At 47.5% G+C, this 16,924-nt stretch overlaps 1 protein-coding gene across 2 annotated transcripts in view; it reads left to right on the top strand.

The window, feature by feature from the left end:
* Window positions 1-1,117: 1,117 nt before the first annotated feature.
* JOSD1 (Josephin domain containing 1) overlaps window positions 1,118-16,924 on the top strand; it is a 106,959-nt gene continuing 91,152 nt past the window's right edge. Inside the window, exons 1-3 of one of the 2 annotated variants that reach the window (XM_086963361.1) lie at window positions 1,120-1,255; window positions 3,399-3,504; window positions 7,685-8,305. In XM_086963361.1, the coding sequence (XP_086819487.1) occupies window positions 8,127-8,305 (179 nt within the window). In that variant the 5' untranslated portion in view covers window positions 1,120-1,255; window positions 3,399-3,504; window positions 7,685-8,126. Of the gene's footprint in view, window positions 1,256-3,398; window positions 3,505-7,684; window positions 8,306-16,924 lie in introns of both variants that reach the window. The other variant, XM_086963366.1, reaches the window with a different exon arrangement.

Below are 16,924 nucleotides of genomic sequence, written 5' to 3'. Positions count from 1 at the left end.
ATAGATGAAGGATAAGTGCTGCGGCCGGCAGAGCTACACTAATGTGCGGCCATCTTGCCAGACGCCTAGCCACGCCCCGCATTACAGTAGTTTATTCAAGTCACTAGACCATCACTCGGGGGCACCATCACATCACTCGGGGACACCAACACATCACTCGGGGACACCAACACATCATTCGGGGACACCAACACATCACTCGGCGACACCACCATATCACTCGGGCCACCACCATATCACTCGGGGACACCACCACATCACTCGGGGGCACCACCACATCACTCGGGACACCACCACATCACTCGGGGGCACTACCACATCTGGGGCACCACCACATCACTCTGGGGCACCACCACATCAGTCTGGGACACCACCACATCACTCTAATACACCACCACATCACTCAACCCAACCACATCATCACTCAGCACCACAACTGCACTGTCCTTGCTTGCTACCAACAAGCATTGCCATAGCCAATAGGACTCGCATTAGGAAAGTGTAAGCTATTGGCTTTGTGGATAACAATGCTATTAATTTATATATTTTCAAAGCCAACACATATTTAAAAAATGTGTCATTTACAATACCAATAGCTCACACTTTCAAAATGCGAGATCTATTGCATTGCAAATGCTTGTTTAAATAACATTTCGCATAGGCAGTGGTTTGTGGAAAGGCATTATGCAAATGTGGGCCACTTTTTTTAGCGTGCTCGGGAAGATTTTTAATCCAAATCCGACCCTGGCGCCAACCATGATGTTGCAATTAATTTTGATTATTTTGTATTGTACACAACACCTAAATAAACGAATACATATCTTGCATGGAAAAAAATTGTCATGGGGAACTTTGCCTGTTTCTTTGGGATTTTTAGACATTTTGCCTTGGCAGTGGCACCCCCAAGCTCTGAATCATAATAATTCCATAGCAGTCACGAGGAAAGACGAGATTGTGCGTTCCAAACCTCTCGTTAGATGGTATGAGTGACTCGAGCGAGTAGAGATCTTTCGTCTGGAGAAAAGGGCACCGCGCGTTACAAGCCTCTTTGTAGACCAGCAAAATCACATGGGCTGTGTACGTCATCAGCGCGTTGCAAGCCTCACTCTGGTTTATTCTCCAGCCAGTGGATGTTTGTTTAAAGGCAGGAGTGAACGGATGGATGTCTGTGTTTTTTAACGCAAGACGTCGCTGATTGTGACGTTGGCGGCCTGGGCGGTTGCTATGACGAGGTTGAGGGTCTCCGGAGGAGTCGGTAAGGAGTGTACGGGGGTCTGCTAGTTTGCGTTGCCGTGGCGCTCTCCTTTATTTTGTCACCCCGTGTTTTCGGTGCAGTACCCTAGTGTCGTGTGCCAAGTTGTTGACCATTTTTGCAGTGTGTCCCCACAGCTTCTTGTGTTCTGCTGAGGAATGTTTCAACAGTAAAAATGGGATTATTTGACTACAGAGTAAGATGGGTTCTGATCACAAACGAAAGTTGCGGCATCAAAGCGGATAAAATCTGCACTTAAGTGGTAAATTTGGCATATTATGATCTTAGATTGGGAACATTAGGTGGTGGCGGGAGAGCGTTCCAGGGAGCAATGCATTTGAATTTAAGACAAGTGGCTGTTGGTAATGTGCGAAAGCGTTATCGAGGTTGACAGCAGTAAGGTTTCAGACGCAAGAAGGCATGGTACTGTGGACATGGAAGCAAGGATGAAAGGAATTGAACTAAGGGTTTGGAAGAAGTTCAAATGGGGTCTAAAGGAAGAACGCAACTATGCCGAACTGAGGCTATAAGATAATGCTCTGGTTACTTACCGGTAATCATCCTAACTCCGGGTCCTAGTATTCATCGTGACAGTATAGTTCATGTGTTAGTTACTGTGGCACGGAAGACGGACGAGGAGGTAATGCCCCTGTTACTTACTGGTAACCTTAATTTGTCCGAGTCCGTTTTAAAGTGGTGCTTCATGCTAATGTGGAACCCAAGGTTATTGGTGAGTCCTGTTTAATTGGTTATTGTTAATTGTTGTGATTAGTCTTGTGCGCCCAAGCAAACCATTTCATGCATTCACTCGAGGTTCTTGCGATGATTACATTAATACGAGTTGTTTATCTCTAGCGAGGGTATATTACAAATCTACATAATTAGTGGGATTTATAGATGAGCTGGAGGAGGTTGGGTATTAGTTTACAGGGGTACAACTTTTAGAGAAGGAGATGTGATGATGTAACTGAGTTGTGGGGAGTTTGCAATTAGACATTAATTGAAATTGAGGCAAACATGCATGTTTTAGAGAAGGATGTGCTGAAGGAGAGGAGGCATGCAGAAAAGGGAAGGAGAGGTCATATGAAAGGGAAAAAAGGAGGCCACAATCGGAAGTTTATAGTATTTTTATATTGGCACCAAAAGTGGTCAAACAACCTGTCCGCTGCCCAAGCCAGGTCAACTGATGAGCTCAAGGGTTGAAAGTGGAAAGTGATGGCTATGCGCATACATAGAGAAATATCAGGAGCATTAGGCTGCACTCAAAGGAAGCAGTAAACTCTTTATCACACCAGTGTAAAAAAGTATATTGACAGGACCACTGGTATTATGCAAGTCTGCGTCCGCTACATTTTGTGCTGCATTTGCCACATAATTCACCATCTGATGTGAATTATCAGATTAAAAAGAACATTTGTGTCTGTCTCTAAAGGATTTGGATTTACTAAAAACGTAGCTTAATGTATTGCTGCTCAGCAGAAGGCCCTTTGCAAATTTGACTGGTAAACTTTCGGTTGCTTATTGATGTAGCTGGTGTTAAATTGTACTAATGAGGTGAAACCTTTGTCTAGACAGTGTTAACGTTTTCAAAATGACAAAATAATGAACTGATAATATAACGGAATATGTGGATTTATGCAGCAAATTTGTATTTTCTTGCCACATAATTTGGTCCTTCCTTGCCGCATAATTCCAGTGGACTTGCATATGTGTAACAAATGCAAACATTAAAAATGTTGAGGCAGATGACTGGTGATGTTCTTCCTCCGGTTTGGCTCACAGAATTAATTATAAAAGCAAAGTACGAGTTGAAGGTCGAGTACAGCATACCCAGACAGTGTAAGTGTTTTGCTTGCACTTCTGTGGCTTGAGTGGCGATCGAGACACGGAGGTGTGAAAAATGGTGACTGGTCTCCATTTGGAAAGTCAGTAAAGGTTTTGTTTGCAAGTCCCTGCTGATTAGACTTCAAGAAGCATCTTTCCTTTAGTAGAAAGTTGGAGTGAGGGGTGGAAATGCAGATTCTGTCCCGCAAAGTGAACATGTCCTTTAGATGAGGCCCACCATTTGGTCTTGCATAAATATACTTTCAGTTGGGCTAGTGCAGAAACATCACAACTCTTTATGCCTCTGCTGTGTGTATTCCAGGCAAGAGACTATACTACTGTGAAGGGCATCGCCACAGAACGAGCATTAGAAAATGAGGACTGACCACACCAGTTCTGATGCATAAGACAATGGATGCACTTGAAGTGTGAGTAAATCTAAAAATTCTATTTAACTACAACTATAGTCCGCTATTAGTTAAATAGCAACATAGAAGGGAGTTTAATACTTCGTTCTGCAAGACCCTAATAATGCTTTGAGATATTATAATTTTCCTAGACTGAAATGAGAATTCGGAATTATCAAAAAAAATTTGGGGGGGGGCAAACTTTTCTAAATAAGTGACTTTGTTTGCCTTGTCAATTGTTCAGATAGTAGGTAGCATAACATCTCAAATACAGTGATATTTTTAATTACATTTTTTAAGCAATTACATTTTCAATGATAGGAAACATGACCAGCAATTGCAGCAACCTTGCTTGACTACACGTGTGAGCCTTGGAAAATCATAGCCTAGCATGTGACTACAGGCCATAATCTAATCCCAGCGCCCCCCCACCCCCAAACAAAACCCATTGTCGGCGCTCAGAAAACACGCTAAAAGCATTTAATTGACACATGCATGCAAATCGTTCACCCACCCAACCTAAATATTTCAATAAAAGAACAAACGTACCTTTCCAATAGCAGTTGAGGAAGTGCTGCAGAAGAGCCTGAAGCAGCCTGTGCCGCACTTCATTAACACTGGAACTAAAAGCAGAGAAAAGTAAAATGTTATGAACAAAAGTAATTTTCCCGAAAAATCAGAGCATTAGGAGTAAGCGAGACAGAAAATAAATAACACCATAAAACTCACCTGAGGCCAAATGTATCAACACACTTCCCCATAGACACAGAATGGGCAAACCCCTTTGATACATCTGGCCCCTGGTGCTGAGCGGGCTCTCCTACATGTCCTAGGTGCTCAGGCTCCATGCAGTCATCTCTCCTCCCCTCTGAGCGTACGGCTGCCCTTTCTGCTGTACTGGAGCCCACTGTAATGCTACTCACGAGTATTCGGAGGTTGGCACAAGGGCAGTGCACCCACAGCTTGACACCTGCCTGCTTGCCCAGGAACCTCTTCATGCAATGCCTTAGGCAAAGTACCTAGGGGCTATATGCGAAGGGCCACTACATTGGGGTATTAGATAACATACAGAGAACTGCATAGGTTAAGGTTTTAAGGGTCACTCCACTTGAGACACTGAATGGAATGGGGGACCTTCTTAATAGGGCACATTTAACTGGTGTCACATTTGCAACACGGGACAAAGTTTATGGTGCTGCAGTGTGTGCACAGCAATGACAGCACATGCACTGGAGACACACAAGTCCACTGTGAAAGGAGGTGGCTGTCAGTGGCACAGCAACATTGACCAAGACATTAACTTCCACACTGGGCCACCCCAACAGTCCCCCACAACCTAGTTAATTACTTCACAAATAACAGGAGGCATAGGTTATGAATTGGATTGTAGGCCGCAGTTGTTTTAGCATGTATTATTAGCACGTGCCCTTTTTGAAATGAGAACACAAATCCTTTACATAGGGTCATAAATCATGCCCTATCATAAATCAATCACTGGTTAATCGTAACTCTTGTAACTCATTTCGCTCAACATTATTCATAGGCCATAAATCAGACATGTCAACTTGGGAGGCAAATGGAGTTCTTTGTGCTGGTTTTTCTCGAGGGGGCTAATTTCTCAACTCCTGTTAGGCTCAACTCGCTACCTTGGCTGTCCATTTGTGCCCTGCCGTCCGGTGGGCCTTGGCTGCGAGTGCCATGCTATGTGTACTACCCACCCACCCCCGTTAGCAGATTTACGCTGCTTTAGGGTAATCTTAATCTGCCACCCTGCTCTGTCGGGGTGTGACCTTTATGAGCACTTGCTCCTTGTCTTACCGCCTTTCCCGGCTGCCTCCATATGCTGTACCACAACATTGTCTTTTATCTTGGGTGTCGTTATTTGTAGCGCGCTTCCCCGCTCTTCAACAGTGGGCGCTTCTTAGGGGCAGCGCTGTTAACAACCCCGCCTTCCTTTCTCACTGTTGTCTCCCCCTCCTAGGGCCATTTGAAGGATACCCTCGGCACTGAATTGGGCCATGGGGTATCGCATCCTTTTTGCCTACTTTGACGCTCTACCCTGGTTACCCCCATTCCTGTGTGGGGAGGGGTCCTCCCTTCACCGTAGCTGCATTTCGTTGTGAAAACTGCTTTTTGTTTCCCTCAGCACCCAGGTGTCCACTAAGGCGCCAGCTCTTTATGCCCTTTTTGAGGGTACCCCTGCCATAACTCCTGCACTTGGCCCACAATCCACCATAACATAGTTACATATGTTACAAATACATGAGGTGTAGGTTATGGAACTAAAAAGCGGAGAAAAGTAAAATTTTTCGAGTTAAGCCATTTTCCTGAAAAGTTCAGAGTATTAAGAGTAAGTAAGACAGAAAATAAATAAAACCGTAAATTTCACCTTGGGCAGAGCGGTCTCTGCTACGTTCCTAGGTGCTCAGACTCCATGAAGCCGACTCTCCGACTGCTATTGGTGCAACCCTGCTGCACCTGAGCCCACAGTATTGCTACACTCATGTGTATTCGGTAGTTGGCACAAGGACACTGTGCACTTGGCTCTGCACATGCCTGCTTGCCTAGGCCCCTCTTCATAAAAATACAGTGAACTAGGATTGGGAAAGCTGCTTAGTAAAGACTCCACTGGTATCATGTTTGCAACACAGCGCAAAGTTTACGGCACTGAAGTGTACACTGGAATTACAGCGCATGCACTGGGTGCATACAAGTCCACTGTGAAAGGTGTGCCTGTGAGTGGCACAGCAACCTTGATGAAGGCATGAAAGTGTATAGTTGCATTGAAATGTAGTGGGGACACAGGCCCAACACTGTTTGGTAGGGGCAATTGTTGGGTAGTATACTGGGGTTAGACATTTTACAGTTGTATGTTATGTTAATTAAATTTATATAAGGCGCAACAGCTACCCAAAAGGATTTCCCGGCGCCCGCCAGAGAGGTCAGAAGTTACTGATTGAACAACCAGGTTTTTAGTGACTTGTGAAAATGCACATAAGAAGTTTCCTTGAGGAGAGCCACAATGAAGGGCCTAGGTAAGCAAAGGAGCAACCTCCCATACGGGACCATCTAATCCTAGGCATCTCAAATTTAGCCTGGGTGGAGGAACGAAGAGTGCGTGATGGCAAATAGGGATGAACAAGATTTTGAAGATACTGCGACTCTAAGCCAATGGATGTCTCTCAGAGAGCCTGAGATGGATGCAGCTCTAGGAACCTGGCAGAGCAGACTACCAGCGGAGTTCTGCACCAGTTGTAGTTTGCGCGTCAAATCTTTATTGGCCCCCAGATACTGGATGTTGCCGTAATCCAGTCTAGATGTAATAAGAGCTTGGACAAGGGTCCTCTGGGTGGAGCTGGACAGCATCCAGACAATTTTCTTAAGCCATTTCAGTATGTTGACGCATATTGCAGCCATCATGACGGCTTGTTGACGCATAGATACTGAGTCGTCAATAAGAAAGCCAAGATTACGAACATGATGGGAGGGCTGAGGCAAAACACCCATTTCTGCGGGCCAATGGTGGGGGCCTTTATAACTTTATGGGCACTGTACATAATGTTCAGAGTCCATGCATAGACCGATTCATCAGGGCACATAGTGTCTGGAACTGCACTACGGAGTAGGCTTGGCATAGGGACCGTTGTGGGGGAATATTGACGTTCAGAAGAATGGCAAGAAGGGAAATCCTTAGGGGTTCAGAAGCAGTGACCTGGGAAAGAGAGACTGCTGAGGCACTGCAAAGGTAACACAAGTGTAGTGGGTGGCACAGCACTGGGGTGCATATGTCGCAGTGGACACCAAGAAGGCCGGCAGAAGGGTCACTGCACCTATGTGACTGTGTTGACACTGGAGGTATGCGGAGAGGCTACTTCTGGCACTACACTGAAAAATAGGGCACACTGAGTAGTGTGTGTACATTTCACAAGGGTTACAAACGAATGGTATAGTGTGCTCGAACACTGAGTAAGGGGTACAGAGGCACGGAACTGTTGTAACTGCACCCGAAGCTAATAGGCCGTGCACAGATAGTACTCTGAACAATGCCTGCCAGTAGTATGGTGTGGGCAAGACATAGCTGTGTTGGACCGTTTTTATGTATAATTAAATATCTCATAACATTATCCCCCTGCAGTGCGGGAGATTGTGACAGTGTATGTGTGTTTTTAAAACTAATTCTATTCCTTTCTTTCCACTGTAGGCTTAAAGGATTGGCCCTGGTCTGAAATCCCTTTGCATCTGGGTCAAGTAGTCATGCTCTTCTGAGGATAATCAAGACCACTTTGCATCACTTCAGGCTGTCTCGCCCGTCCCCTCGTATTCGTTCACTAGCATACAAGACAGCTCCTAGGGGCTCTTACTATCTTTACTCTCGCGCAGACTGCTGAAGTAGACAAATGGAAGAAAAGGAACGGTGTGGCGTGACTTGTCAATAGCCAAGTAGACTAGCCATACCTACGACATTAAAGCACTCTACTTTGCGAGTCATTAATTAAACTTGAAGGGCATTGTGGACATCAATATAAGACAAAGTATGGGCTTTCACCCCTGAGTTCACGAGGCCCTGCAGTGTTTTGGAGGGCAGTAGTGAGTATCTGTTGTCTTTTTAAGAGTTCGATTTCCGAGAGACCCAGACTCAAAAAATGAGTTGTGTGCCATGGAAAGGTGATAAGTTAAAGTTGGAATCTGGGGCTCAGTCGCCGCCCATCCAGATTTACCACGAGAAGCAACGCCGGGAGCTGTGTGCCCTCCATGCACTCAATAACGTCTTCCAGGATGGTAGCGCCTTCACACGTGAAACGCTACAGGACATTTTTCAGAGGTAAGTGCGCCTGCCGCCCTGTTCTGGCCCCTGCTGAACAGGATGTGTTTGAATAGATGTAAACTTAGTTACTTAATCTGCGTGTGCATAAAATCTTATATTAAAATATTGTGACATATCAAATACCCATCATTGACGACTACTATTAGTGGGTTTCACTATTAGATTCTGACCAACAAAAAATACTTGAAAAATATATGGAATCAATTCTTGCTTAGCGAAGTAAAATGAACTCTGTCAATGTGTAGGAATACTGTAGAAAAACAAAGCATTGGAATAAAAAGTGCCATCAGAGTGTTCTGAAAGTGGTTGCTGCTGAGTAGAAGGCTTGCTTCATTGTACATTTCGTTATTTGGGGGGGCGGGCGAGGACGGTGGTCGAATAAGACTAGCTTACTTTGGTTTTGGTGACTTGCAATTTGGAGTTTTTCATTTGGTCATGATATCCTTGATAGGTGTCTTTCTATATATAAAGTATGAGGTCTTGATTTTTATTCTGGCTAGGGTAGTAGCAGTAGAGATGCTTTTGTTGAGGAATCGTGTATTTAAGTGAATTGTAGCCTTCAGAGAGACCAGTGATGTATTTGGTAATACAGACAGGAAGGCTGTTTTGTCATTAGAAACATGTCTGGCGGGTGTGGTTCTTTAGGAGCTATACCCTCAAAAGACCCACCTTCCAGCGGCTCTGACTCTGCAGTCCAGTATTCCAGAGTTTGAATGGAGAGACAAAGGGGCGGGATTGCTATGCAAATCTAATCTGTACCACAAAGGAAGCCCAATAATACTGCTTGAAATTGGGGAAAAAGCAAGATCACCGAACTTGAACTAGTCAGTAAAATACTAGAATCACTTTAGCATTCTCTAGATTCCAGTCCATAGACATTGTCTTCCACGAGCACCTGAAGACGATAATCATTTTTTCAAATCCTGTATTTTCAGTGACCGAAGGCCCTGATTTTATATTTAAAAACTGAGCTTTGGACTATACCTTTTCCAATTGAAAGGCAATATTTCTCTCCATCGGTTCCCATACCTGGTGTGTCACGCAGTTTAGTGCTTACCCCCCACCATGTTAAGGAACAGTACATGTTTCAGCACCCAGTCTAATGTGCTGCATAGCTAAATACATATACGGTCCCAAAGGCAAGACTGATTGCATTGCAAATGCTTATTTAAAAGGGTAAGGAATACATCCCCCAGCTACGATCGAATTAAATAGAGCCGTCAAAGTGGCTACTAACAAGGAACTAAAAGGTTTATCAAATTCTGCCCCAAAGCCATCTTCACCTGGAGTTTTAAATGCAGAGAGGTTCTTTATCTCCATCAGTCGGACAGCCAACCAGATCTGTCTCTTCCCCTAGCTCTGGTAGTTGCACTTCCTGCAGAAATTAGACTACAGAGGCCAACCCCAAGCTCAATGCTTCACTTTTCTAAAGGGAGGAATAATACTGTACAGAAAATGTTGCCTATCTCCTGGCACTCATTAACCACCAATCTCATGGCAGGATCCGTAACATTTAAGTTACAGTAACATTTTTCTTTTGCCGGCCATGCCAAAGAGCACCACCCTTTCTCTCCCCCCCCCCCCTCCTTTCTCATACATTTGATTATAAAAGGTCGAATATGCTACTTACCAGTATGCATCTGTTCTTGGCATGTAGGGCTGCTGACATTCATATCTGTCCTTAGATCGCCGCCTAGTGTTGGGTCCTGATGATTGCACATTGTTGTCCTGGAAGAGTCTTCGAAGTATCCCGAGATAGGTGGCTCCTCCCCTGGAATACAGTGCGCATGGGCATCGACTCCATCCCCAGATTGTTTTTAGCCATTGCGGCCAAGATTGAGTGAAACTAAGTGAATGATGACCATGCTAGAAGTATATGTGATCCTGCAGCTGCTACAGGCGCCGGGGAGGAGGGCGAGCGATATGAATGTCAGCAGCCCTACATGCCAAGAACAGATGCATACTGGTAAGTAGCAGATTCGGTTCGAGGCATGTGGGCTGCTGAATTCATATCTGTGCATAGAATACATAGCAGTCACTCCATTAACGGCGGCCGCCCGTGCCAGCTGCAGCAGTTTGGAAAAGTGTTTTTAGAACAGCCTGCCCTACAGCTGCCTGCTGTTTGGAGTGCACATCAACACAATAATGCTTTGTAAATGTGTGTGTGGTAGACCATGTGGCTGCTCTACATATGTCTTCCAAAGGAATATTTCCAAGGAAAGCCATGGAGGCCCCCAACTTTCTGGTCCAGTGGGCCCTTGGTGGAACGGTGAGAGTACGCTTGGCCTTCAGATAGCAGATCTGAATACATTTAACAATCCACCTAGCTATACCTGCCTTGGAAATGGGGTTACCTTTGTGTTGTGGCGCAAAGGCAACAAAGAGTTGTTTAGTCTTCCTAAAATCCTTGGTCCTATCGATGTAATACATCAGGGCCCTTTTGACGTCAAGGGTGTGGAGCATTCTCTCCGCCAATGACTCAGGATTTTGAAAGAAAACAGGCAACTCAATAGTCTGGTTAATATGGAATTGAGACACTACCTTAGGAAGGAATTTAGGGTTAGTGCGAAGCACCACCCTGTTGGAATGAATTTGAATAAATGGCTCTTGGATAGTTAGGGCTTGGAGCTCACTAACGCGTCGCAGCGATGTAATTGCTACAAGGAAAGCCACTTTCCACGTCAAGAATTGAATCTCGCAGGAATGCAGCGGTTCAAAGGGAGGACCCATCAGCCGGGTGAGGACCACATTGAGGTTCCACTCTGGAGCTGGTGGAGTCCGTGGAGGGATGACTCTTTTGAGTCCCTCTAGAAAGGCTTTAATTGCAGGCACCCTGAAGAGTGAGAGGTGCTGCCTGTTCTGGAGATAAGCGGCCATTGCGGATAGGTGTATGCGAATGGAAGCATAGGCTAGATTACATTTGTACAGATGGAAAAGATAACAAATAATGTCCTGAATAGATGCATCTAGCGGGTTAATGTTGTGGTCTGCACAATAAATGACAAACCGCTTCCACTTTGCCGCATAGCATGCTCTTGTGGTGGGCTTTCTTGCCTCCCGGATGATGTCCATACAATCGGGAGGCAAGTTCAAGTAGCCACACTCAAAGACCTCAGGAGCCAGATCGCCAGGTTGAGCTGTTGCCGATCTGGATGCCGAATATCGCCATGGCTCTGCGTCAGAAGGCTGGGTGTGAGGCGTAGCCTTTGATTCGGTACCACGGACCGTTCCAGAAACGTGGTGTACCATGGTTGGCGAGCACACGTTGGAGCAACCAGGATGAGAGTCATAGAGTGCTGCCTGAGCTTGCGTGCCACCAGCGGTATCAGAGGTGCTGGGGGAACAGCGTACGCAAATTTGCCTGACCAGTTCATCCATATTGCATTGCCCTGCGACTGTGGGTTTGGGAACCTGGCGGTGAAGCTTTGGCATTTTGCGTTCTCCCTTGTGGCGAACAGGTCTATCTCTGGATGACCCCACCTTTGGAAGTACGGTTGGAGTACTGATGGATGTATCTCCCACTCGTGCATTTGGTGGCTGTACCTGCTGAGCAGGTCCGCCATCTGATTGTCCTTACCCGGGAGGTGTTCCGCCATGAGGAAGATGTTCCTCTGAATGGCCCACTTCCACATGCTCTGAGCCAGATGAGACCGCTGCGGAGAGTGTGTTCCTCCCTGCTTTTGAATGTAGTACATGGCCGTCATGTTGTCCGTCCGGATCAACACTACCTTGTTGTACAGATGTACTTTGAAGGCTTTTAGTGCCATGAAGATCGCCATCAGTTCCAGAACATTGATGTGCATCTTCCGTTGCTGTTGCGTCCATAGTCCCTGCACAGTTTAATGGAGTACATGAGCTCCCCATCCCTGGAGAGAAGCGTCCGTTGTCAGGATGATCTGTGGCACAGGCTCTTGGAACGGTCGTCCCTTGCAAAGGTTTCGTGGATTCCACCAATGCAGAGAGTTGTACGCCCGACCGCTCACCAACACTAGGTCTTTCAACTGCCCGTGAGCCTGAGTCCACTGACGTGCTAAGCACTCCTGAAGCGGGCGCATATGTAGTCTCGCGTGCGGGACTATGGAGATGCAGGAGGCGATCATGCCGATCAACTGCATGAACACTCTTGCTGGAAGCGAGTGTTGAGGTCTGAACTTCTTCTGTATCAGTGACTGCATGCTGCTGACCCTCACTGAATTTGGCTGTGCTGTGGCTGCCAGAGTGTTTATGGTCGCACCCAGATATTGCCGTATGTGGACGGGTTGGAGGTGGGATTTTGGGTAATTCAGTGAGAATCCCAGATCGTGCAGAAGGTGAATGGTGTGGGACATGTGCGCGGCACACTGCTGGGCTGACTTCGCCTGGACGAGCCAGTCGTCCAGATAAGGGTAGACATGGATGTTCTGTCTCCTGAGGTGCGCCGCCACTGTCGCCAGGCACTTTGTGAACACCCTGGGTGCCGTGGTGACTCTGAAAGGCAAAACCTTGAACTGGTAGTGCTGGTCTTGCATGGTTAACCGGAGGTACTTCCTGTGGGAAGGGTGCAGTGGAATGTGAAAATACGCATCCTTTAGGTCTAAAGTTGCGAGGAAATCCCCTTGATTGAGCAACGGGAGCACTTGCTGCAGGGTCAGCATATGGAAGTGCTCGACAGGATGTATTGGTTGAGTGGCCTGAGGTCCAGAATGGGCCTGAGGGACCCGTCTTTCTTTGGTATTAAGAAGTACAGGGAGTAGATCCCTGTGCCTCTTTCCTGCACTGGCACGAGCTCGATTTCCCCTTTTTGTAGCATGACAATGACCTCCTGCTGCAATAAGTGCAAATGCTCGTCCCACATAGGACGGTGTCTTGGGGGTATGTTGGGTGGAGTGGATGTTAACTCCAGACAATAACCGTATTGTACAAGCTTTCTGACCCACCTGTCTGTGGTGATGGACTTCCAGACTGGCAGGAACTGCTGGAGTCTCCCCCGACCGGTGTTGTATGGTCGGGGGGCAGTGACAAGGCGTTACTGTTTGTTGGTGGCAGAGGATCTGGAGTTGTTGTTTCCGCGACCTCTGCCCTTGGCGCTGTTACACCAACAAGAGCCGAGGTGGTATGTGGATTGAGTGTTGGCCTTGTAGTACTGCGTGGACTGTGAGAGCTGGCCTCTGGAAACGCCTCTAGTGCTTGAGCGACGAAAAGACCCACCCCGAAACTGCTGGGACTGTAAGGCACCCATGGATTTAGCAGTTTCCGTGTCCTTTTTAATTTTTTCTAGGGTGGTGTCAACCTCCGGGCCAAACAGGTGATCTGGATTCACTGTTCGATTAAGGATGGTGGTTTGGATTTCTGGCTTAAATCCAGAGATTCTCAGCCAGGCATGTCGTCGTAGCATAACACTAGTGTTCACAGCTCTGGCAGCGGTATCAGCCGCGTCCAGAGCGCACTTAATCGAAGCATTAGAGATCAGCTTCCCTTCCTGAATAAGCATCTCAGCCGCCTCCTTGTATTCATCAGGCAGGTGCTGCAACAGGGTCTCCAGTGTGTCATAGTGTGCCCTGTCATACCGCGCCAGAAGCGCCTGTGTATTTGAAATGCGCCAGATGTTGGCTGCCTGTGCTGCTACCCTCTTCCCGATGCCTCAAAGACTTTGGATTCTTTGTCAGGGGGAGGAGCATCACCCGTAGTCTGAGAATTAGCCCTCTTCTGGGCATTCGAGACAAGGGAGTCCAGAGGCAACTGTCCATTGATGTAGGTAGGATCAGTAGGCGCTGACTTGTATTTCTTCTCAATCCTAGGGTTTGTCACCCTCGCCCTGGTAGGTTCTTTAAAGATCTCGCCAGCATGTTTTAGAACACCTTTCAGCATAGGCAGAGTCTTGACAGTCCTTTCTGAGACTGAGAAGGTATCAAAAAGGAAGTCGACATCAACAGGGTCAGCATGGAGCTGGACGTTGTGATTGTTAGCTGCCCGTTCGATGAGGGCATTGAAAGCTACAGAGTCTTCTGTAGGAGACGTTTTTGCAGAAAATAGTTGAGGGTCTTGTCCCGCTTGAGGGTCACCTGGGTCAGCACCAGCGGCCCAGGGTTCGTTGGTATCCTCAGGGTCTGTATAGACAGGATAACTATACTCATCCTCATCCTCATCATCACCCTCCCCAGCGTCCACATCAGAGTAAGTGGGCGAAACATCATGAGTCTGTGGAGAGAGTGGTTCCACCAAGACGGGAGTGAAATCAGAGTCCTTCTTTTTCTTGAGAGGGATCTTGTAGGACTCCATTGGACGTTCTGGGGCGATTTTCCGCTTCAGAAGGGAAAGCCTGCCCGTTTCGGCATCAATGAAGTGTTCCTGATGCTCGTCCACTAAAGGTCGTCGAGGCTGGGGGCCACCGTTGAGGACTTCGGCGTTGGGGAAACCTTCTCGGGAACGCCGGCGACCGCCTTAGGAGCGAAAGCCTTCGGCGCCGTCTCCGGCGGCAACGTAAAATGGATGGGCGTGAACGCCTTATTCGGTTTCTCAACCGGTTTTGGAGGCTGAGGATCCTTTGGGCCGACCGATAAAGTCTTGTCCCTGATGCGTTGTAGGAAGTCTGTAACCTTCTTGGTGAACGCAGCGGATGGGCGCGCCGGTTCGACTGAATCCTTCGAGACCTCACCTGGAGTCGACTCTCGGGGTGCGCTGGTCCTGGCCCTGTCCTGTTGACGCGGAGGCACGAGAACCTTCGGGTCACTCAGTCCTTTTTTCGGCTCACCGAGAGCTTTCTTCGGGTCGCCGAGGCCCTTACTGGCGTCGACCGTCTTCGGCGCCGAGGCGCTCGGCTCGACCACCTTGCCTTTAGTCTTCGGCGCGGCAGACTTCGTCTCGACGCCCTTGACTTGAGCGTTCGGCTCGACAGCACCCTTCGGTTTCTTCGGCGCCGAGGGCTCCGAGGCCTTGGAGCCGACCAAAGTGATGCGCACTTTCGGTTTCGAGGACGGCACCCGCGCAGTGTCTTGTGTCGAGACCGTTGGTTTCACTTTAGGTTTCGATTTGCCAGGGTCAACAGCGATGTCCGTGGCCGAGCCCGAAGGCGGGGCCGTAGACCCATTGTAAGATCTTGGGTAAGGCCCGATGGCGCTCCCTCGACCTGAGCCTCATGAATTGGCACGGCCCCAGAGTCCGTTTGAGGAAGCTCCTCGTCCGAGCTATCCTCCATGGCCCCGAGGGCCCCGTCATCGTCTCCTACCTCGTCGACGACTTCATCGGCCTCGAACATCTCAGCATCCGCGTCATAGTCATAGTCGACGTCCGACGCGGGGTTCGACTCACTAATGTCCTGGATAGATTCTTCCTCGACATCCCCTGTATCGAAGATGTCCACAGGCGCCGGTGCAGAATGCTGGGTCTCCTGGCGCGCAGCTCGTCTAAGCTTAAGCGTCTTCTTGAACCTGAAGCGTGAACAAGCCATACACTTGGCTTCATCGTGGTCCGGCGACAGACACTTGTTGCACACCGGGTGGACGTCGATGTGGGGATACTTCGAGTTGCAGACTGGACATCTCTTAAATGGACTACGTTCCATGATGAACGGTCAATAGGGTCTGAAGTGTCGACTGGGCCCAGGGGTGTGGAAATTTGTCAAAAATCTACTTGGCCAATGGACAAAATTTTACAGAAATCTACTTGTCCTGGGAAGATATCTGCTTGCCCCACTTATTCCATAAATCACTAAGGTGGGTCTGCACGGCGAGAACCTGCACTGTAATCAGTGCAACATACTGTGCAACATTATTTCAAGCACAAGTCTAATTATGCAGTGCATGGACATGCATCCTTAAATGCAACTGTTGTACAGTATGTGCGTGGATGTGTCAGTTTGCACTGCACCCAATTATCAAACAGTATGCATGTGACAAAATTTAAATTGTAGAGACTGGTGTTCGCCATCCTAGGGCCAACTCATAGCTGTCCAGCTTTAAAAATACTCACATGTGAACATATGATAAACGTGTGGATGGAAATAACTGCACTTTTTGGCAGAGCTTATGAACGATTCATGGGGCAGCCAACATTGCGTGGCAGAGGTGCTGTGGTCCACTGAGGCAGAATCCACAAATACAAATACACAAGAGGCAGTAATGGGCAGTTAAATCAATCTCACCATTTACATTCCTGGGCATGTGAGGTGTGATTATACTATTGTGCACTCACTGCTAGATCTCCACATTCTTCTCCCACACAAGGAGCATTTGCAGCACAGGCAGTAGTAACCAGGTTCTCTTGTGCACAGTAGTGCTGTAGTAATGGCACCGGAAGAGTAAGCTCCCTAAACATGAGTAGGTGCAGCTCCGCAATAGATGTGCAAGTTTGTCTCACTTAGATTTGAGAAGTAGTCACTTTTTTTCTTTCAAATCCGAGTCTCTGCCACTGGTTTCTCTCCTTCCAATGTCCCCAACCCCCCACCTACCCACCCAAATGTGCCTGTTATCTTCTGGGAAAATCCTGTAATTCTGTTGCTGGATGCTGACATACGAGTATTGGGAGGCCTGCTGAAAGAGAAGGATTTAACGTTGCAGCAACGTGTGCAATCAGTGTCTTTTTTTCAGAAGCTGAGCGTTCTGATGGTCTATGGGATGATGCGTGGATATTTCGAAATGG

The sequence above is a fragment of the Lissotriton vulgaris genome, chromosome 1_1 (assembly GCF_964263255.1).
Source record: "Lissotriton vulgaris chromosome 1_1, aLisVul1.2, whole genome shotgun sequence".
Lineage (NCBI taxonomy): Eukaryota > Metazoa > Chordata > Amphibia > Caudata > Salamandridae > Lissotriton > Lissotriton vulgaris.
The sequence above is the reverse complement of the archived record's forward strand: the minus strand, read 5'-3'. Positions and strand labels throughout refer to the sequence as shown.